The 22,543-nt window shown below is 42.5% G+C and overlaps 1 protein-coding gene across 1 annotated transcript in view; it reads left to right on the top strand.

Annotated features, from left to right (window-relative positions):
- PLEKHG1 (pleckstrin homology and RhoGEF domain containing G1) overlaps positions 1-21,592 on the top strand; it is a 132,975-nt gene extending 111,383 nt beyond the window's left edge. Inside the window, exons 8-18 of the mRNA XM_015410146.1 lie at positions 963-1,145; positions 1,316-1,411; positions 1,644-1,730; positions 5,406-5,439; positions 6,990-7,085; positions 12,072-12,110; positions 12,720-12,742; positions 14,388-14,573; positions 16,557-16,673; positions 17,119-18,793; positions 20,254-21,592. Of these exons, the coding sequence (XP_015265632.1) occupies positions 963-1,145; positions 1,316-1,411; positions 1,644-1,730; positions 5,406-5,439; positions 6,990-7,085; positions 12,072-12,110; positions 12,720-12,742; positions 14,388-14,573; positions 16,557-16,673; positions 17,119-18,793; positions 20,254-21,323 (3,606 nt within the window). The 3' untranslated portion in view covers positions 21,324-21,592. The remainder of the gene's footprint in view (positions 1-962; positions 1,146-1,315; positions 1,412-1,643; positions 1,731-5,405; positions 5,440-6,989; positions 7,086-12,071; positions 12,111-12,719; positions 12,743-14,387; positions 14,574-16,556; positions 16,674-17,118; positions 18,794-20,253) is intronic.
- Positions 21,593-22,543: the final 951 nt, after the last annotated feature.

The following is a 22,543-nucleotide window of genomic DNA, read 5'->3' as shown; positions in this document are numbered from 1 at the left end:
ATAAAGAAAACACAGTTTTGAGAAGCCCACCGTGTGTGTGTGTGTGTGTGTGTGTGAATAGGCAGTTATTCGCACATCACTAACTAGTAAAAAAATGACAACTGTAAAACAAGAGACCAGCCAGACCTGCCTGATGGTTTGGGTGTGCAACAGAGTGCTTAGACAACAGGAAACACTCAATAAGGGGGGGGGATGGGACACAGATGACTGGGGCATGACAGAGAGATGTTGCTCTCTGAACGTGCATTTTAAATCCATAAGGGAACAGCAATGGCAACAGCTCAAACTGCACATCTGACCACAGCTGTATGCTTCAAAGACTCTTTAGCCTTTCCTCTCCTTTGTTCTAGTGTGTATATGGGAATGGAACTAAAAAAAATGTGAAAGATTCCCCCTGCCAAAACTCCATGCAAAATGCACAGGGGCTGTATAATTATTAAAGATTGTTTCCCTCTGCACCAATTTGTTTCTTCGTCTTCATTTTGCCTTGGTGTAGCCCCCTTTTTCTTCACTTTCCTCTCCTGCCCACCATGGTATCAGATTCTTTCCCCCTTCCTGCTCCTTTCCATGCATTGATCACATTACTCACTCACGTTGGTCCTTTTGGCCTGCTAGGTCTTGAAATTATGTCTCTCATACAGCATGCCTACTGGACCATATAGAGGTACATATAATAGAGGGGTTTGTGTGTCTGAATTCACTACCTTAACATTACAATATTAGAATCTGTCAGATGCTGACTAGTGTACCATTTCATGATTGTATGACAGATATATTTGTATTGTAATGTACAATGAGACAATGGTTACAATGATATTCTTGAAGAAGAAATGCTTTTTCACTCTGTAAACTATTGAAGGAATGTGACAGTTGTTTGCATCATTCTGTGGGGTTTGCCACATGAAGTTATGCCATGGAACAGTATGGTTAACGTGCTTGCTACACTATTCCCCCTCTTCCAGGAGATACAAAGCTTACTCACTAACTGGAAAGGACCGGATCTTGCAAGCTATGGGGAGCTGGTTTTAGAAGGAACATTCCGCATCCAGAAAGCGAAAAATGAGCGGACTTTGTTCCTCTTTGAAAAACTGCTGCTTATTACGAAGAAGAGGGAAGAGACATTTACCTACAAAGCTCATATCTTGGTATGTTCATTGTACTGGTTGAGGGAAGGGGAAGAAACAGCGTACTTCAGGGCAGAGGGAGGAGTCTGGATGTTTATAAATGTTCAAAAGATAAATATTAAGTGCATTTATTTGAACTGAGTGACCAGCTGTTCAGATTTTCTTTCATGGTTCCCTTTTCTCTGTTGCAGTGTGGTAATCTCATGTTGGTAGAAGTGATACCAAAGGAACCTCTTAGCTTCAGTGTCTTCCACTACAAAAATCCCAAGATGCAGCATACTGTTCAGGTATTTAAAAATTACAATATGCCAAGTATGTTCTGAAACATGGCATTATAGACAAGATATTCTATGTCGATATCCTGTGAACAGCTGCTACAGTTTATACCACATCACAGCTGGAGTCACTGGGATCCTCCTGAATAATCTACCCGTATTTCTGCCAAAATCTGCCCTCTGTTGACACTCACCAAAGCCATTACACTTTTTGTAATTTTTATTTTCTGTTTTTTTGCACCAGGCTAAATCACAGCAAGATAAACGCCTTTGGATTCTTCACTTGAAGAGATTGATTCTAGAAAACCACCCTGCCAAAATTCCAGCTAAGGTAAATATTAACAATTTTATTTGTAAGGTGTGGTTTTTTTCCCCTTACGCATTTATTCTAGCTCTGTACATGGGTCTCCTTCCTTTGGACTGCAATATCTGGCTTCAATTAAGACAGCTCTGGGGCAGACATTGTAGCCCTCTCACACCACCGGTAAGTGCCTTACTTAGTCAGTAGGTCTGGGATAGAGAGAGGAATTGGCCATGTAAGTGTGCTTGAGGTTGGGCAGTCTACTGGTCTTTTAAAGTGTGAGAGTGCATTCTCCATTCTCCAGCAGTTCCTGGGATGCTACCATTCTAGACTATTGGGAGAAGTGCTTCCTCCTGGATGCAGGCAGGATTGTGAGGCTGTTTTTTTCCCCCTGTCGCCAGTCGAAGGGGCTTCCTCTCTCTTTCCCCCTTCAGCCTTGTCTGATTCAATGTAAAGCAATGTGTGCATAGTATTAGGCATAGTATTAGGCTTGCTCTGAGGGTGTTTCCATCTTTCCTTTATTTACTCCATAAATTTACCATATGCCTGTTTATCTAAGTCCACTGCTTAATATTTTCTGTGTCTTCTGTGTAACTGTATTTCTCTATACTCTTATCTGCTAAAGCAGCTTTCAGACATCTTCATAGGATCAGGAGCTGAAGAATGTGTTTATACTCTTATTTCTCAGCCACAGTGGAAGGACATAGACATGACAACAGAAGGCCATTTCCTTTATAGAACTGATGTAAAGGGAATTTAGCCTTTCATATTAATCCCTTTCCAGTAATGCTGTTCAAACAACTATATTCCTGTGGTGCCTTAAACACTCACTAATATATTGCAGCATGAATATTAAAAATAATAATAAACTACGCATTGGAGTATAATTTTTAAGAAAGGGAAAGTTTGTGGTTATAGGGGGTAAAGGAACTGTTGGTGAAGCTGCTGAAGCACCACACTGATGTGTAGCAAGCAGTACTTTTCTACTTGGTCTCTTTCATAGCTAAAGCTGTGGAAGTGCGACACCTAGTGGGGAAATGTCTTAGCTGTTTCTCTAGGCAAGCAGACTTCATTGATTGTACATTATCATGGAGTGGTTCCAAACCAGTCAATTGTGACAAAGTGGCCATCAGGCATACATTTGGTTATAATGCTGGTTCCAGATGACACCAGTAATCATTTGCAGTTCTGCCCCCCCCCGTTTTTGGTGCCGACCCAGAAAGTGAGGAGACTGGGAGCAACACTGGATGCCTCTCTCTCTATGGAGGCCCAGGTGACTGCAGTTGCCAGATCTGCATTTTTCCATCTTAAGCAGATAAGGCTGCTGAGACCATATCTCTCCCCCCAGGACTTAGCTGCAGTGATCCATGCAATGGTCACTTTCAGGCTTGATTGCTGTAACTCGCTCTACATAGGCTTACTCTTGAGGCTGACCCAGAAATTACAGCTGGTGCAAAATGTGGCGGCACACCTGCTGACGTCGACGCCTGTGTGGGCTCACATTCGGCAGATGCTCTGCCAACTGCATTGGTTGCCAGTTGACTTCTGGATTCGCTTCAAGGTGTTGGTAATAACCTTTAAAACCTTACACAGCCAGGGACCCACATATCTGTGGGACCGCCTCTTCCCATATATGCCCCAAAGAGTGTTACGCCCTATGGACCAACATCTCCTGGTTGTCCCTGGCCTGAAGGATGTCCATCTTGCCTTGGCCAGGGCTTTCTCTGCCCTGGACCCTCTCTGGTAGAACATGCTCCCAGTTGAGATTAGGGCCCTGCGGAATCTTCTTCAATTCTGCAGGGCCGGGAAGACGGAGTTGTTCTGCCAGGCTTTTGGCTGAGGCAGCAGATGTCCCTATATGGCCTCCCTGAGGTTGTTGTCACCCACCTACCAACCCAAATAGTATGCTAGGGAACCTCCCACAACCAGTTGACTCGTCTGAATTGTGATTGTGTTTTAATGTTTATTATTGTTTTAAATTGTTTAAATTTTTCATTGTATTTATTGTACTGTTTTATGATCTTACCCGCCCTGAGCCTACTCGCGGGATGGGCGGGCTATAAATACAAATAGTAAATAAATAAATATTGTGAATATTGTGTAGTGGGTTAGCCGCATGTATGAAGGACAAAGACTGGCATAGTGTACAGCACACTTTATTGGTACGCAACACGAACTAATTCAAACGGCCGGCAGGCCAACTATATACATCCCGGGGGACACACCCCTGGGTCCCGTTGGTGGGTTTGAATCTCCCGCCACGGTGCCCATTGGTTCCCCAGTGGAGGAACTAGGAGCCTAGTCTCCATTGTTCTCCCAGAGTCAAGCTCTGGGGAGTTCGCTGGCCCCTGGTGGCTGTCAGATGACGCAACAGTGAAATAGAAACACAATTCTGTGGTAGGGTTGCCAATCCCCACTTGGGGGCAGGGAAGCCCCTGGTTTGGAGGCCCTCCCCCCACTTCAGTGTTATCAGAAAGGTATGTCCACTGGGCGCTCCATTATACCTTATGGAGACCAGTCCCCATAGGGTATAATGGAGAATCAATCAATGGGTATCTGGGGCTCTGGGGTGTGTGTGTGTTTTTTGAGGTAGAGGCACCACATTTTCAGCATACATCTGGTGCCCCTCCTCAAACCCCCCCCCCCCAAGTTTCAAAATGATTGGACCAGGGGGTCCAATTCTATGAGCCCCAAAAGAAGGTGCCCCCATCCTCCACTATTTCCAATAGAAGGAATGCATTTAAAAGGAACGTGAGGGCCAGAACTCCCTTTGGAGTTCAAGCATGATGTCACATCCTTGCTCCTGACTCCACCCCAAAGTCCCCAGATATTTCTTGAGTTGGACCTGGAAATCCTATTCTGTACCTATACCTTGCACAGCAGTTCCATCATATTCTTGAAACAGCACATTTGATGCGATTCATCTTTGGAGGTGTTTGGGGGCCTGCTATGGCTTCAGTGAGGATGTGTACCATTAAGTAACTACCTGTTCTGGTAAATCCTCTTTCACTTTGCCTTCAGCCTTCAAGCAGTGCAGCAACAGCTTTCTTCCTTCCTTTCTTCCTGCAAAAACTTAATAAGCACTATAATGTCATTAAGAAATAGCACTATTTTTCATTTTCCTTGCAACATCTGGGCAGAGCAGTGATAGCTGCTCTGATCACTTTTTTCTTCTTTAGTTTTCATTATCTCTATAACATTATTAAGAATTAGTGTCATTTTTCAATTTGTGGTTGAAGAGGAAATTTTAATGTGAGAGGGAGAACTTGAAGTTTCTAATTAGAGTCAGCTGAAATTGAGGGGTGCGCACAAGTTGTTCCCTGGGAATTGGATATAGGATTAATGGATTTTTTTTTGGCATAATAGCAGTGTGGGGTTGGGAAAGTTGAGAGATGGTGCTATGAAGTAATAGGGCAAATTGGCTCATGTTTTAAGTCAAATAGGTTAATGGAGGCATACCCAATCTTTCCCAAGTGTTAACAAGAAAATCTAGGGGGTGAATGATTTCAGTGGTGCAGTATCCACAAATGTTTGCATCCTCCATTGTAATTCTGTTAAAAAAAATTAATTCATCTTATGGTACAGGTGAGATGGCTCTAAATGTAATAGTAACATGTGATCCTACCCCAAATCAGATATTAATAGAGATGGTGTATGCAGTTTTCATAGAAACGTCACAGTTAATGCACAATTTTTGTTTTATAGGCCAAGCAAGCAATTCTCGAGATGGATGCTACCTGTAAGTGTGTTTCTTTCAACAGTTAAGTAAGAAGCTGTGAGGGAGGAAGAAACAGTGTGAAGGGGAAATATGTAGTAACAAACAGGGAACACAGATATTAGCTATCACCAAGTTTTCCTCCTGTTACGTGATATTGATGCAGTTATGATGTGTTGTCACTGAAGCCTGGTGGGCTTCAGTTGATGGCCTTGGACAAGCCACTGTCATTTAACCTCAGTCCCCACCTGCAGTGTGTGTGTACGATAACACAGGCCTACCTTACTGGGCTGTTGTAAGAATTACAGAGGTAAAAAGTACGTCTCATCTAGTTCGGCCCTGTCTTTCTGAAGCCTGCTTATGTTGTTGCTGCTTATTGTAGTGCATACACATAGAGTGAAGATGACTTGTCAAATGCCAAAAGTGTTTGCAGATGTATATTATACAAGTACTTCATGGACAGGGATTTGCTGCAGCTCCCTTTTAGTGTTTCTTCAGTTCAGTTTTCTTCTGAGAACTTTTTTTTTCAATTTCAGCAGGGGAAACTGGGAGTACTGATAAAACTCCTATGAAATATTTTCTCTTTTGGAATGAATGAAATATTTTTAGACAAGGTTTTACTCATTCCAAGTCTATAACATGAACATTTCAATGTAAAATAATCTACAACCTTCAGTAATGATAATTTCTATGTATACTGTTAAAAGGGATTAATTTTGTCCACAATTAATAAGCTACCAGGTGTATGATGATAATACACATAGGAATTAATTCAAATAAAAGGGTTTTTGTCCCCCAGTTTCCAAATCTGAAATTTTACATCTCAAGAAGGGAAACTATACTCCCATTTCGTAGACATGTTTGTGCACAATCGTATAAAAAAGTTCCATGCTGGACTAGATGGCCCCCTGGTCTGAGCCAGCAGGACTCTACTTATCTAGAATGGTTTTTTGACAATACAGAAAAGGGTGTTTAAGTGTGTGAATGGTGTTTTATTACCAATGCTGTCCTAGGCCTAATGGTCATTGCAGTATATGAACCTGTAAAACAAGTTGTTATTACTAGGGCTGGATTAGAACTCGGCTCAGTATTTTGGCTGCCTTTCTTCACTTCTTCAGACTTTCCTGAGGTTCCCTCCTCTCATTTTTTGTTTTGTCCCTCTTTAAAAGTTGTACTGCCACTGCTGTTTGGCTGCAACACCACAGACATGCTGTGCTGTGCAATTATAGCATCCTGCTGTACTGAATACGAATGATGAGCTTACCCAACCAATGCCAAGGTGGAACTTCAGTTAGAAAACATATGCTTTAAAAACATTTAATTTTGATAGTAGCAATCCAGCCAGTGTAACTTGAGGATAAGACTTCATTGTAAAATAAAGTTTGGCATTTCCCCCCCACAAAGGCAATCTACAAACAACAAGAGAATGCAATTTAGGGCAGTTTTCAAAAACAATCTAAAGCATTTACATTGTTTTTACAGTAGGGAGAATTTCTTAACAAAGTCGTCTACCTGATGTATCCATTAATAACTAATTATTACTATTTACTACTGTTTCTCCCATTTCCTTATAGATCACCCAGGATTCCATTATAGCCCAGAAGGAGAGACAAAAGTATTGAGTAATTCTAAAGAAGGAATTGCCCCACAAAGGGTGAGAAGGAAATCAGGTAATAACAAAGCTTGCTGTCACTTAAAAAAAAAAAATCCCCTCCAAAATTAAACTGCTTAATCATTTATGGTGATTGTCAAGAAATGAGATTAAAGAGCTTTACATCTGAGTTTAGATACTACCAGGGGTCATTTCGTAGAAAAAGAGGTGCAGGAGCTCATTAGCATAACTCATTAGCATAACTTATTTGCATATGCCACACCCCCTGACTTCACCAGAAGTGTGTCAGAAGGCAACACTCACCATTCAGGCTCCACCCCAAAAATCTCCAGGTATTTCCCAGCTCAGAGCTGGCGAGTCTACCTGGAGAAAAACTGCTTCAAAAGCACAACAAAGAAAATAGTCAAGATGTTAATTGGTTTCAGTGTAACAAACATTTATTATAATGTTCCGTTCTGGCTCATTCCGCCTCGAAATAACCCCTGGGCAGATGTATCTTTACTTGTGGAATGCTGAGACCAATTAACTGAGACCCTGTCATTACGCTCCATCCATCTCCTCTCAAGCATGGAGGCAACCTTACAGCATCTTCTTCTTTGAAGTTGGGTGATTGGCCGTGTAGAGCTGTCTCCCCTGTCTCCAGACCAGAGAAATACATTCCAATCTACCATTCCAAATTACAGTACATTCTACTATTATCATGTTACATTACAATCTACTATTCTAATCAATTATTCCAAATAAGAAATAAAGTACAATAAAGAGGATGTATGGCCCTTCTGGGGGCATTGGTGAGAATATAGATGTAAGGGCTGAAGTTAGCATATGTAGTGAGATAAAAATGTATGGACTGGTAATTTCCATTTCATTGTAGCTGAAGAAGTGTACATGCACAAAAGATTATACCCAGAATAAAACTTCGTTGTTCTTAAAGGTGTCATGGGATTCAAACTTTGTTCTACTGCTTTGGACCAACATGGCCACCCACCCAAAACTATCCTTTTTCCAGGCATTCTCTGTTCTCAGTATGTTCTCTCTCAAACTTGATCTGGAAATAACACCAATCCAAACATGCTAGCAAGCCATCTGAATGGGAAGGTGTACATTTTCAAAGGCCTTGCCCACATCAGTGCCATTTTCCCTTCATCAGCCTCTAGTGACTTCCATTTTCCTTACTGCACCACCAAAGGGCTTAACCCCACCCACAGGTAATTACAATTCCATTATAGTGCAATAACATTATGACAATCTAGTGTCACAGTCTACTAGTTCCCATTTGGATGTTTCCCTTTGCAAGCCCCTGAGTTGGTCTCTGGAGAAGCAGTGCAAGCAGCCCCCCCCCCCAAGGAATAAACCCACACAACACCAGAGGATGGCAGCTGCAGCTTCCTTCCTCTGTGGGCAGCATGCACAAACCTAAGGTTGGTTGCCAATCTCCAGGCAGAACATGGGAATCCACTACAATTACAACTGATTGGTTTCCACTGAAGAAAAGGTCAGCTTTGGAGATCATATTCTAGGGCATCAGATCGTTACTGAGCTCCCTCTCCACAAACCGCTCCCAAACCGCCAGTAATTTTCTAACTGGGAGGTGGCAACCCTGTGCAACACAGCCCCTCTTCCTTCTGCCACGCTCAACATTGCACCAGGACGACTCCGCCCCTCTTCCACACGCAGCTGATGAATCCTACCTCGTGAGCCAAAAAATCTACAAGCATAAAACTTGTGAGCATGCCTAATTTTTTTAAATTAAGTTCAAAAACATACAAACATATGAAGAAATGGAAAAATGGGAGAAGGAAGGAAGGAAGGAAGGAAGGAAGGAAGGAAGGAAGGAAGGAAGGAAGGAAGGAAGGAAGGAGAAAAGGGAAAGAAAGGGAGAAAAGGGAATGAAGGAAAGAAAAGAAATGGAAAGAAAGGGGAAAAGGGAGAGAGAGAGCGAGAGAGGTGAATGAAGGAAAGAAAAGGAAATCAATGGAAAGAAAGGGAGGGCAAGGGAAAAAGTGAAAGAAGGAAAAGAAATAAAGGAAATGGAAAGAAAAGGGAAAGGGGAAAGAAGGAAATGAAAGAAATGGAAAGAAAGGGGAATGGAAAGAAAAGGAAAGAAAAAAGGGAAAAGGGAAAGAAATGGAGAGAAAGAAAGGAAAAAGAAGTGGGAAGTAATTGAAAGAAAGAGAGGGGAAAAGGGAGAAAGAAAGGAAAACAAAGAAAGGGGAAATGGAAAAAATGGAAGGGGAAGAAAGAAATAGAAAAGGAGCCGAGACGGGGCGTGGAGGATGTTCAGGGCGCTGGCGGTAGCTGAGGGGCGGGTGAAGTGGTTGATGAATGCCTTCCTGCGGGGGGCATAGCGGCGGATGACGCAGCAGGAACACCCGCAGATGCACAATGCTGAGATCTCCAAGCACCTTGGCGCCACCTGGAAGCGCCTCTCGGATGCTGAGAAACAGCCCTTTGTCGACGAGGCCAAGCTCCTCCACACCAGCCGCCTCCACGACCATCCTGGCTACAAATTCCGCCCCCACCACAGAGGCGCCCGCCCACCCCTGATGCCACACACCCCAGCCGCAGGAGGAGCAGAGCCCGCCTGGGGACCCACCACCACCGCCATTTCAGGGCTCCATTTCGCTTCCCCCGCTTCTAAGGTGGGGAGTGAAAGGGAAGCCTCGAAGATGTTCCTGCCCTGCCAGCAGCCATTTCAGGGCTCCCTTTCACTCCCCCCCCTCCAAGTGGGGGGAAGTGGAAGGGAGCCCTGAAACCACAGCTGGCCATTTAAAGTGAACAGCTGACTGGCGGCCCCCTCTGTCCTCTTTAAATGGCTAGCAGCGCCTCCTCCCTGGGGAAGAAGACCTTTTTTGGTGCGGAGTGGGGGAAGGCTTGGCTTTTTTGCCTCTCCCCCGCACCTGAGGTAGCCCCTGGGCGACAGTGAGTTTCCTGGCCCTGCACTGAGCTGCAGATCTGTGCACTGGGGGCTGGCGCAGCTTAAAGGGAACACTGGAGGCAGTCAGCTCAACTCATGGAGCGCCGTTCCGCTGCGTTCTGCCTCGAAATGACCCCTGGATACTACCATCTGGATAAGTCAAGGTTAGGAAATAGACAAGGCTACTATCCTCAATATTACTACCAAACTTAACAGAGTGCCCTTCTAAGTCAATTAACTTCAGACTTTAAAAGACTGTAACTCTGCCTGGAATGTCAAGTCACTTCTGCTGACACCTTGCCCTTGAGTTCCATGTAAAGCCCAGTTTTGTGAATAAGTCCACAGTATGTCTGCCTCCCCATCCACCAGTACATGTTGAACACTAGTGTTGCACAATGTGACTGGTGTGTGTCTGTTTGGACCTTTTTATGCTGATTTTCTCCCTGAGGGGATCCAGAGTAGATTACAGAAATTTCCAAACCATCTAATTTCAACAATATAATGTAAATCAGTGAACAAATCCTGGGTGGGACCTAATCACTACGCTGCTTATTGTAGGCCTGTGACACTGCAGACACTTTAGGTCTCACTCTTCAACTTGTGCCCAAGGGCTTGTGCCTTTGGCTAAACCCAGACAGAGGAGAGAAAACACAGCTGCAGCTAGCATTGTAGCAGCCTCTTTCCCAACTTCCTCCTTTGTTGGAAGCATCTCTGGCAAATCCCAAGCTTATGATAACTAGCCATAATATGAGGGGCTCCCATTGCAGCAATACAGTATCATGATTATAAAATGTAAATAGGAGTGCCACAATTGAAAATCTCCACATACAGTAGATTGACATTAATCCACTATTGACACTGCCAAGCACTGAACTGACCATGCAAATCACTGGCATAATTCAGCAGTGACACAGGTCTCCACACCCATGTACAGACATTACAAGAAGGGGGGGGGCAGAACCAGAGAGCAGTCCTAGCAGCATCCATTAAGCCTGTCTAGGATGGCCGTAAGACACAGCTAGAATGTGAGTCCATCTGTCCTATATATTGGAATCTGTATCTAAAGAAGTGAGCAGTGATTCACAAACGCTCATACCTTATGAAATGTACTGGGTTCAGACGCGTTGAGTGATCAGCTCATAGTTTAGTAAGTGATTCAGCAGTGAGAACAAAGACAAAGACCCCTGGCCAAAGTCAGGTTCTATGTCCAAAGAAAGTCACACCCAAAACACACCCCACTCCCCTTGATAGGCTATTTACACAAGGTTACCTTTCCAGGTAACCCTATTGGGCTATGTTAGGATCCAAATGTTCCTACTGGTGTGCTCCTAGGATCCTAGCCTGCTTTTGTTATGGATCTCAAGCTCAATACATTGCACCTTACCACAAATTTTGTTAGTCTTTAAGGTGGTACTGGACACTTACTCTTTTCTGCTGCTACAGACAAACTAACATGGCTTTACATCTTGATCTAGGAAGGTCATTTTAGATCTCTTAGTCTGTCTTAGGAAGACCATCTGCCTCACTGTCATCAGAAGGGCAGCCACTCAGTTGCTACCAGCAGCCCTCTGGATTTGGGGTAACAGCGGTGGTAGCTAGATCCAGGTGGTCAGCCATGTTGGTCTGAAGCAGCAGAACAAATTTAGAGTCCAGTGGAACCTTTAAGACCAACAAAGGTTTATTAAAGGTATGAGCTTTCGTGTGCAAGGCACACTTTTTCAAATACATTGGAATGGAAAATGAGGTTCTAAACTTATAGACAGGGATTTAACAGCAAATTAACATGTACCTGAAGGCCTGCAGGGTGGGGAGATGGACAGGGCTCTTTCCACCATGATATAGAACTGGCGTTAGTTTGGAGGGCATTGGGATAAGGAAGGGAGATCCTTAGACCTTTTCATTCATACTTTTTGTTTGCCTTGTTTTCATGTGTTCTCAGGCTTGGTGGGGCAGCTAAACTGTGAAGCCAGTTAACATTGGGCATTAAGAGTCTTCCTTTTGCCCTAAGTCTTAAGTCTTCCTTCTCCACCTTTCCTGGGTCATACCAACAGCCTGCTTTGTGAGTGATTTGTTTCTGGAAAACAGTAATATACCTGAGCCGTTGTTTTTCTTTTCCTCCTGTTTTAGAACCTTCATCCAGAACTCATAAAATCATAAAGCCAGATGGTAAGTAATGGTGTCAAAATATGGAACTTTAAAAATGATAAATATCCAACAATAAATAGCACATGTAAGAGTAATTCCATCTAAATATTGTTTAATAACTACAGTCTATACATTCTAGAGCAGTAGCTAGGTCAGTCTGTTTTAGCAACACCATAATCAATCTGGCATAAAAAATGGTAAGGTGAAAAAAAAGAGGACATTTCAGTCTCCCGGTGAACTCACAGTTGCCCTTCTTCAAAAACAGCAACAACAGTACTTCAAAGGAAGTCTCAGTGTGAAACTGCTGGATTTCCATTCACTTGTTTTCATTCATTTGATCTGAGAGCCAGTTTGGTTAAGAGCAGTGGACTCCAATATGGAGAACTGGAGAACTGGGTTTGATTCCCCACTCCTCTACATGAAACCAGCTGGGTGACCTTCGGTCAGTCGCAGTTCTCTCAGCGCCACCTACCTCACAGGGTGTCTGTCGTGGGAAGAGGAAGGGAAGGCAATTGCAAGCCCCTCTGAGATTCCTTTGGGTAGTGAAGAGTGGGGTATAAAACCAACTCTTCTTCTTCTTCTTTACACAAACTGATACTTAGGAGTATATGTTTTTCTTTTTAATTTCAGAAATGGGTCGAGACAGACAAATGGTAAGTTATATACATTCCCCCCCCCCCATGAATTGGAACTGCACTGTTTGTTTTTCAGATCTATGATAATGAATTATTTTAGTTTCAGAGTTTTGTAAATACTTTGCTTTTCCCTTAATAACTTCAACAGCACCTACCCTCTCAGACTTACATTTCTCTCTGCCTTCTTACTTTGCTGGGGTACAATTTAAACCCTTTTTTTAATTGCAAATGGGCACAGGGCCAACTTCTGCCTGTGGCACAAAATGCAAATAGCTCCTTCACATATAAACACTATTTAGTCTGGGGCATAATCCACCAGTAACCTAAGGAAGCCATACTGAAATGAAGGGAATTGAGCAAGAACGTGATAAATTATGCTCCAAGGGTCAGATCTGTCTGTGTCCTGCTCTGCCACCCATAATGGCACCCTGTCCTAGCTACCTGTTGTACATCATGGTGGATCTGCTTCTGAGCAGACAAGGTAGAAGTATAGTCAAAAGGATCATTCTGTAAGAAGTACTACTACTGCACACTCATGTGCTCGTCCCAAGCCCACAGGGTGCTTGAAGAGTATTGCTTTGCACTTCATTTGACTTGTGCCTCTCACTGTTATGATACAAATGACTTGTGCTGCTCTGGGAGGGGCTGTGGCTCAGTGGTAGAGCATCTGCTTGGCATGCAGAAGTTCCCAGGTTCAATCTCTGGCATCTCTAGTTAAAAGGTCTGGCAGTAGGTGATGCGAAAGACCTCTGCCTGAGACCTTGGAGAGCTGCTGCCAGTCTGAGTAGACAGTACTGACTTTGATGGACAGTGCTGACTTTGATGGCGCCTGATTCAGTATAAGGCAGTTTCACGTGTTACAGACTTGGTTTTCTAAGCTATATACTGAATTTTGGCAACTATGTATACAGTTTTCACCAATTTGACTGAGCTAGCAGGAATAAAGGAGGGGAGAGAACTTTTAAGCTGGTCTGCAGGCCTATGACATAGCCAGGTTAAATTTCTGCTAAAAAAAATATTAGACAAAATTGACAAGCTGTCCTGAGGGCCAGACCCAAAGATGCAATGGCACACATTCATGCAGAGAAAGAAGAGGAATGGAATAATAGCTTGGAGGGGGAGCATAAACCTTCTGCTCAGAGTTATAAACTTTCTGTGGATTGCGCTAGAAAGAAAAAGGAACATATGCAGAAGTGTTAAAGTGTTATGCAGAAGTGTTAAAGACTGATTCTGCAAAATCAGTTGTTGCGCCCCCGGTCTCCCATTTCCCCTGCTTGTACTGCTCAATTTCCACTATTTGCTGTGTGGCTGCATTTTGACCCACTTCTCCCCCTGATTTCCCCTGCATCTTCTGATCCTTATTTTTTAGGATCAAGAAGACACGGGGGAAATTGGGAGAGATGCAGGTCAAAATGCAGCCACACAGCAAATAGTGGAAATTGAGCAGTACAAGCGGGGGAAACAGGAGACCGAGGGCACAAAAACTGAATTTGCAGAATCGGTCAAAGTGTGGTATCCCCTGCCATCAACCCATATCATCTGAATCACCAATAGGAGATTGCCTGAAAACCTGTGGATCCTGGCAGGGTTGGGACCTGGCTATCTGTATTAACATAGCATAAGAATGGCATGCTCAATATAACAACATACACTTTTCTCCAAGCGGATCAGTATTGAAGGAGCCCTGCTGTCTCAGGCTGAAGCTCTTCTCAGTCCCAGGAAAAGGCTTTCATTGACTCACAAAGGACTCGATGCTGGTGAAGCTGTCTACAGTAGTAACCGAGAAGATAATATTCTTATAGGTGTTACAGATCAGACAGATGCTGATGATGAGGAAGAAACTGAACAGGTAGCCTACTTTGTTTTATGCACGTGAAAAAGACATTCAATGATATATACAGTGGGCTGTATCAAATATACCTACCTAAAAGATGCATGAATAGTATTTTTGTTTTAGCCAAAAGAGCCTGCAGTTGTCATGAGTGATAACAGACATTTATAAGACTGAATTTTAATATCCAAGTTTGGACATTGAAGGCACGTAACAGGGTTTTTACAAGGTAGCAGAAGGTTTCTACCACTGGTCCAGTCTCATTTCCTTGAACCTGTCACCACTGCCACTGCTGGGAACAGGAAGTACCTTGCAGATGGCTCTTTCTTCCATTACTAGTTTCAGGTTAGGTAAGGACATTTATAAGACTGAATTTTAATATCCAACTTTGGACATTGAAGGCACGTAAAAGGGTTTTTACAAGGTAGTAGAAGGTTTCTACCACTGGTACAGCCTGTCCAGTCTGATTTCCTTGAACCTGTCACCACTGCCACTGCTGGGAACAGGAAGTACCTTGCAGATGGCTCTTTCTTCCATTACTAGTTTCAGGTTAGGTAAGGAGCCTAGGGACTAGTCTTTCTGTCTTCCTACCTACTATGTTTCTATCCTGCCATTCTTCCAAGGAGCTTGGGGCGGTATACATGGCTCTCCCTCCAACTGATTCTCTTAAGAGCATTTTCAGGTGGGTTAGACTGAGTGAAAGTGATTGGCTGAAGGTCATTTAGTGGACTATGGCACTTAGTCAGGATCTCAATCCTGGTCTCCTCCCCTGTGTTAGCACCTGTGTTAGCACTGTGAGAGCCAGTTTGGTGTAGTGGTTAGGAGTGTGGATTCTAATCTTGGCTAACCGGGTTTGATTCCCCACTCCTCCACATGCATCTGCAAGTGTGACCTTGGGTCAATCATAGGTTCTTTCAGAGCTCTCAAGGGCAGTTCTCGAGAGAGCTCTCTCAGCTCCACCTACCTCACAGGGTGTCTGTTGTTGGGAGGGGAAGAGAAAGGAGATTGTCAGCCGCTCTGAGACTCCTTTGGGTAGTGAAGGGCAGGGTATAAATCCAATCTCTTTGTCATCTTCTTTACAAGCACAACATCAAATGTATGTGGTAGAAGCTTTCTGCATGTAGGGATCACCATCAACTGAAAAATGGTTAGATAAACTGGGGGACTATGTATTGACGGCAAACCTGACCAGTCTCATGGAGCTAGGGGGGGAAAGGCAAATGTTGGGGGGGGGGGAGGCTTCCCATGCATTAAATTCCTTAACAGATGTTTTAAGATGCTGTAAATGTAGAGAACATGTAATATATTCTGAGAACCTCATAAATCTATTAATCTGATGTTACATGATGTTTTAATCTTTAATTTCTAAGTATTATTGTATGAGGTTTTTCTATTTGTATGATTGTTGTTTCTTATTAATATTTGTGGGATATTTAAAATTTATAGTAACAAGCCTGGCAGTGCATTCTATACTAAATTGCTCCTGTGTAAGTACCGTGCACTAACCGATTGCGCCACTGGAGCTCCTCTTATACTAAATTACTCCTGTCTAAGTCCATTGATGCCAGACTTAAATTGGAGTATTTCTATGCAGGATTGCACTTCAAGTCATTCATCAATGTTTTCTCTTTATTTTCCCAATAATTCAGCAGCTTTGTTTATTCATTTGGAATTTATTCTGCGGTGTTTAACTCATTGTACTAATACTTATCACTTTTTCATGTTTGTAATGTATGCATTTTGATAATAGAAAAAAAGTTAAAGACAGGGATGGCTTCACAGCTACTGAATTTCAGAGCATCGTCTTCTTAAACATTCTTCTTAGAGCCCACCATCTCCTCAATAAACAAATATTCAGTCGTTAATGTTGCATATCACACTGACTTTTCTGACCCCTGACAGGGCAGCAGAAATCAGCACTGATCAGCCTTCATTTTGGCTGATGGCTTTTCAGTTTAAAGGACTACACATCATAGCATAACCTTTTCTCTTTTAATGCAGAGCACACAACAAAATTCACAACAGAAATCAAAAGGAGGCCGCAAAAGGCTAAATAGTCAAGTTGCTGAAAATGTTGAAAAAAGAAGAAGCGTTAATCTCGGCAAATGTGAAATTCAGGTACTTAAGTGAACTGTAGGTGACCTTGGGCCAGACAACACTGTCACCCTAACCTACCTCACAAGGTTGTTGTGAGGATAAAATGGAGAATGGGAAAATGATGTCAACCACTTTGGGTCCCCATTGGGGAGAAAAGTAAGGTGGAAATGAAGTAAATAAAACAAATAATTTAAAAATTATGGACATTCTGTTGCTTTTAAAAAAATGTAAAATGCTAGTTTTAGCCGCCTCACGCACTTTTCTGGAGAAGTGACTAAGAGTATAACTAAAATAAATAAATAAATTTAGTTAAATAACTAATTTTTACTTACAGCTGCTTTTAATAGGAAATTATCTGGCAGGTTGTTTTGTTTACTGCTGTGTCCTATCTTAAGCAATTTTAGCAGTAAGAGGAGCCTATAAACAGTTTAAATAAACAATACACTCTTATTTCAAACCTTTGTAGAACTCCAAAGATTCTGCAGTTGAAGACTCTTCCCAAGTGAACACCAGCCTTCCATTTTCCAGCAGTGGAAGCAGTCACACATCTAGACAGTTCATACCACAAAACAGCTCATTTATGATGAATATCTTGGGGAGAACATCTGGACAGACTGTGAGAAACATCTGGACAGACCATCAGATCCGGCAAGCCTTGTTCCCAACCAGACGCACCACTCAAGAAGCTGTAGAGGATGAAGACGATTATCAGATGTTTGTACCATCTGTATCTTCATCGAACTTAGCTTCAGTTGCATGTGAAGAGAGGGTCCCTTCAAGTCGTCCTTGCAGTTGGCATGTAGGACTAGCTCATCAAAGTGAAACTTCCAGCTCTAACTCCCACAAAATTGTGAGGCGGGCCAGCAGTGCTGGTGAAAGGAAAACCTCTCCATGTGGTCCGAGATACAGAAAAAATGACCTCAGTCAAAATATTTCTTGGAATGAAATAAAGCATTCTAGGTCTGACATGGACAATCTGCAGGCTTACCCAGAATCTTCAGAAGAACTGACCATTGATGAAGTAGATCATGTCTATGACAATATAAGTTTTGAAGATCTGAAACTAATGGGTCTGGTTCGGCGGGAAGAATCTGATCATACTCCCCAAGGATCAGCAAGAGACTCACTCTATGAGACCCAAGACCAAGACGTTGCCTTCAAGAAAAGACCAGTCTCTCAGGGCAAGACCACCATTCCTCCTAACAGAAATGAAGCTGTGCCCAGGAGAAGCTCCCCAGCTGTAAGCTCTCATGATCTAAGAATAAGTGAGGAGAACATCTATGATTCCATAATGCTCCCAGAACAATCATTGCTGAATTTCAAATGTGATCATCTTAAGTGTTCTAAAAAGAGAAGTTTTCTGGGCCTAGAAACAGATTTTGCATGTTGTGACCATCTTCGACAGTTTGTTTCTGAAGAGAGTCTCCAGTTCAGTGAGGATGAAAGCCCATATCATTATGTTCCATTAGATCATGACTATCTGAGCTTACTGGACAGCTCCTCCAATTCTGACTCTCTCTCACACAAATCTGCTGCAGATAAGTTATCAGAGGAAGTAGATGAAATCTGGAATGACCTGGAGAACTACATCAAGAAGAATGAAGAAAAGACACGTGACCATGTTCTTGCAGCTTTTCCTGTCTCTAAAGATGACATAGATAATATGCATACCGGAACTACTTGTGAATTGAGTAAGGATGTAGAACATTCATTGTCTTCTCTCTCACTACCAGAAACACCTGTTTTCCCCAAAACTCTGCCCAACAAAGTAGCCAGATTAAGTGAAGCCAACCTTCCGTCTGAAGAGCCAGCGTCATGTAAAGCAAATTCACTATTAAGTCTCAACCGATCTTCCTTCTCCAATGAGATAGCTTTTGTAAATGGCCTCTATGAATCTGCCAATCGCTTTCTATGCAGTACAAATGCAGAGTGTGCTGATAATGAAGTGGATGCTGTAGATAAAACAAAAAAACGGGTCTTCATGATGGCAAGACAGTACAGTCAAAAAATTAAAAAAGCAAATCAGCTTTTGAAAATAAAGAGCCCAGAGCAAGAACAACTTTTGAGCAGGCAACAAAAACTGAGGCACAAGGACTTGGCAGCCATTTTGGAAGAGAAGAAACAAGGTGGTCCTGCCATCGGTATGATAACATTTTTTATTTTTTCCTTTCTTATAAATAAATTTCTTGGATACATCAAAAGAGATTGTGTTTGCTCAGATTTAGCCCAGATGAGACTGATTAAAATAAACAGTTCTTTGGTGTGAGCAATGGGTGAAAACTACCTTGCATTTATACTAAGTTTAGACTTAAACAAATAGGCATTATCTAACTGGGCATTATCTGTGGTCACAGAATATGCACAGGACCTGCAGCATTGCCATATATCATAATCATTATTCAGAGAAGTAGTATTTTGGTAGCTGTATTGGAGAAACCTTCACAGTGTTTGTTTGTTCATTTCATGCCTTTTCCCCCAGTGGGTACCCAAGGTAGCTTACATTGTTCTCCTGTCCTCTATTTTATCCTCAAAACCCTGTGAGGTAGAGGTTAGGCTGTGGGTGTGTGACTGATTCAGCATCTCCCAGCAAGCCCCCATTGGAGATTGGGGATTTGAATCTGAGTCTTCCAGTTTCTAATCCTGCACTCTAGCTGCTGCACCACACTGGCTCAATTGTATTCCTCACAATGTGACTAATATGTCAGTATATTGGGGGAATGTTATATTTTGCTTTTCTTTTTCCTTGTTACTTGTGCAAAGTATACACCAATATCCTATTTTGCCCCAATTGCCTGACATTCTGCTATAGGCAACATTCCCCCTCACAAATGCTTGAGAAATGAAAGGTAGGGTTCCTGAATCTTTTATCTTTTGTGGGAAAAAGCAGCTCGGGGAAGAAGGTGATTTTGAGCAGACAAATGGCTGCGAAGGAAAGGCCCTGTCCTCCCCCTTCTGATATTTCCCTCCGTCCAAATCTACCTGCAATAGTTCACTCTGATAGAGAGCCACAATGGAAAAGAATTGTATAACATGTAGTTTTACCTTGTTGTCATACATCCAAGCACTTTAGTTGATCTACCAAACTATCTTGTAAATATGTTTGCAAGCTACAGGTCATGCCCATTTCTGTATAAAGCCTGAAGGATGCTTAACAAGATGCTGATAAATTAGTATAATTAGCAGATCAGAAAATACAGCCATGGCTCCATGAATTCATAACAGTAAGGCCCAACTTAAATGTGGTGCAGCTGAGGCAAAAGAACTCACTGACACATCTTTGCGGTGGCACAGGGTCTTGTTTAAACAGGGCAGCCCTGTGTGATTAACGAACAATGCAGATGTTTGTAGGGTGGATGGGTGTTGCTCTGCCAGGCTAAGAAAGTGCCTGTAGCTAAGGAGAAATCCCACGGAGGAATTCTTTTGCCTCAGGAACATCACATTTAAATAAGCTTTAAAGATAAATGGGCATTCCTTGGGATTAAAAATTGATGGGGTCGCAAGCATCCTTAATGGTCAGCATGTGTAATTTAACATTCATATGGTGTTCTTGTATGGTAATCAATGCCATTTTTTCAGTTATCCTTTTTTTCCTCCTTTTTAGGTGCCAGAATTGCTGAATATTCTCAGCTCTATGATCAGATTATATTTAGGGAAAGCTCAATCAAGACACACAAAGCCACTTCAAAAGAAGCATCAAATGTAAGATATTCCTCACCAGTATCAACATCTCAGTTAGCTGCTGAGTGCCTGAGAGCAGAAGATTGGTTTTTGCACTCAACGTATAGCAATGGAGAACTCTCTGATTTCTCTGCCTGGCCAGAAGGTACACCATCCCTGAAGTCCAAAAGCTCTCATTCAGAGATGAGTGCAAAACAGAGCACAAGACAGTTGCCTACGGCCTGCTCAGTGCCTTCCCTTCAGACTCCCCCCCACCTACTTGTTCCTGCACAAAGATGGAGCGCTATTATAAGTCAGCCCAACAAAGAGAACTTGCACTACAACCACGTTTATAACTCTTTAGGGAGAAAAGAAAGCAATGAAAAGGCACAAACATACAGCCGATCGCAATCTTCATCCTCAATTGGAGTTAACACATCTGGAGAACCAAGTAATTATCCACATGGAAAGGACAAGAAGCCGTTGCATTCAAGTAGGAACTTTATCTGTGACCAGTATCAAGAATCAGTGCCCGCTGTCTCTCCAGGACTTCCAAAGTGTAATGACACTAAACAGATGCCCGAGAGCTGCTCAGAAATGATTCTGCAAGACTCTCAAAAAATCCTTAGAGTTAACAGAAACTTGCTGTCAAATGCACAAATAGCCACCCAGAACTATTTTTCAAATTTCAAAGATACTGAAGGAGACGGGGATGATGATGATGATTATGTTGAAATCAAATCTGAAGATGAGGGGTCTGATTTGGAGGCTTCCCACAACCAAACAAAGCTCTTAGACCCAAAGATAAGTGCCCACTCTACCCCTTCAGAAGCTCATGGTGACAAAAATATGACCATGGCTTCTGCCAAACCAGCAGACTCTTACCTGACCACAAGCAGTGATTCAGATAAACTGAATGACTATCTGTGGAGAGTTCCATCTCCAAATCAGCAGAACATTGTCCAGTCATTACGGGAAAAATTTCAGTGTCTTAGTTCAAGTAGTTTTGCTTGATATTTTCTGAAACTTCTAATTATGCTGTCTTCATGTTGGTATAGAGAATAGCCAGTACTGGCAGCACATAATGCAGTAGAGTAGGTTCCCCCCCCTACTTTCGAATATACAAGCCCCATTTGCTGAGGCAGTTTAAGTGCCCAGGTTACTGCCAAGTAACTGATGGATGATATGTTACAGAGAGTATTCTGGATCGCTCTTGCTTGCATCCATTTTTACCATTTCCCCCCTCTACTGAAATCTTAGCAAGGAATGTGGGTGAGAGCAAATCAGACAGGTCGCAATCTGGAATGCTGGGGAAATAAGCACTAACTCTGGAACAGGGTGGGGGGAGTTTGTCATATGCTGCAACTTTTTCAGTGGTGTATCTTATCATTTTATCAGTTGTCTATAAAGTAATCTCAGGTTTACTTGCTTATAAGGCTGTACTTAAATCTTTGTATACTGAGGTGTGAAATGCTGTGACTGATGTGCTGGTATTGGACTCCATTAAACTTTAAAATTTTCTCCCTTTCTCTGAGCTAAACAGTTTTCCCAGTTAGCTTTGAGAAGTAAAATGTGCAATTGTGGTACAGACCAAAATGGGATCTATGGGATCAAGTAGGTCAGCATTTCTGAGATATCTTTCTCAGATTCAAGGTGGCATAGTAACTGGAAGGCCAATTCTAGGAAATGCCTCTTTGGGACATAGGTAGTACTTATACTTCACAGCACAGAGCGAATCTGACCCATTAAGTTGAAGAGGCTTTGGTTTACTTGTATTTGAATAGGCCGAAAACATTCCATTCTCTTGGAGATATGGTGTCTTCCATTTATCCCATGGATAAAGAGTAGTCACTTCCTGTTGCCAAGGCTGCTGTTGTGATATCCTCTGAGACATAGCTTTGGCTTAGATTACTTGAAAACCATAGTACGTGAACACATAGCCAGTTTTCAGATGAAGGAAATAAACAATGATGTTTAAAGTGAAGTTTCACTGGCCAGGGGTTCCCCCCCCCTTATGCATAATTTCCATTTTCAATATACCTCTTCCCTCTAGAAAAAGCACAGTGGCTTTCACATTATCAGTGGTTGTTCTTATGGGTAACTCAGTTCTGATCCTCAAACTGGCAAGTGTATATACTGGTTGACTGAAGTGAAGATTGAAAGGTTTTGTGGTTGCTTAAATATGCTAAACTGTGTATTATAAATGCATTTGTGGTATCAAAAATATTTCACGT

The sequence above is a fragment of the Gekko japonicus genome, unplaced genomic scaffold (genome assembly GCF_001447785.1).
Source record: "Gekko japonicus isolate JY-2015 unplaced genomic scaffold, Gekko_japonicus_V1.1 scaffold646, whole genome shotgun sequence".
Taxonomy (NCBI): Eukaryota; Metazoa; Chordata; class Lepidosauria; order Squamata; family Gekkonidae; genus Gekko; species Gekko japonicus.
The sequence above is the reverse complement of the archived record's forward strand: the minus strand, read 5'-3'. Positions and strand labels throughout refer to the sequence as shown.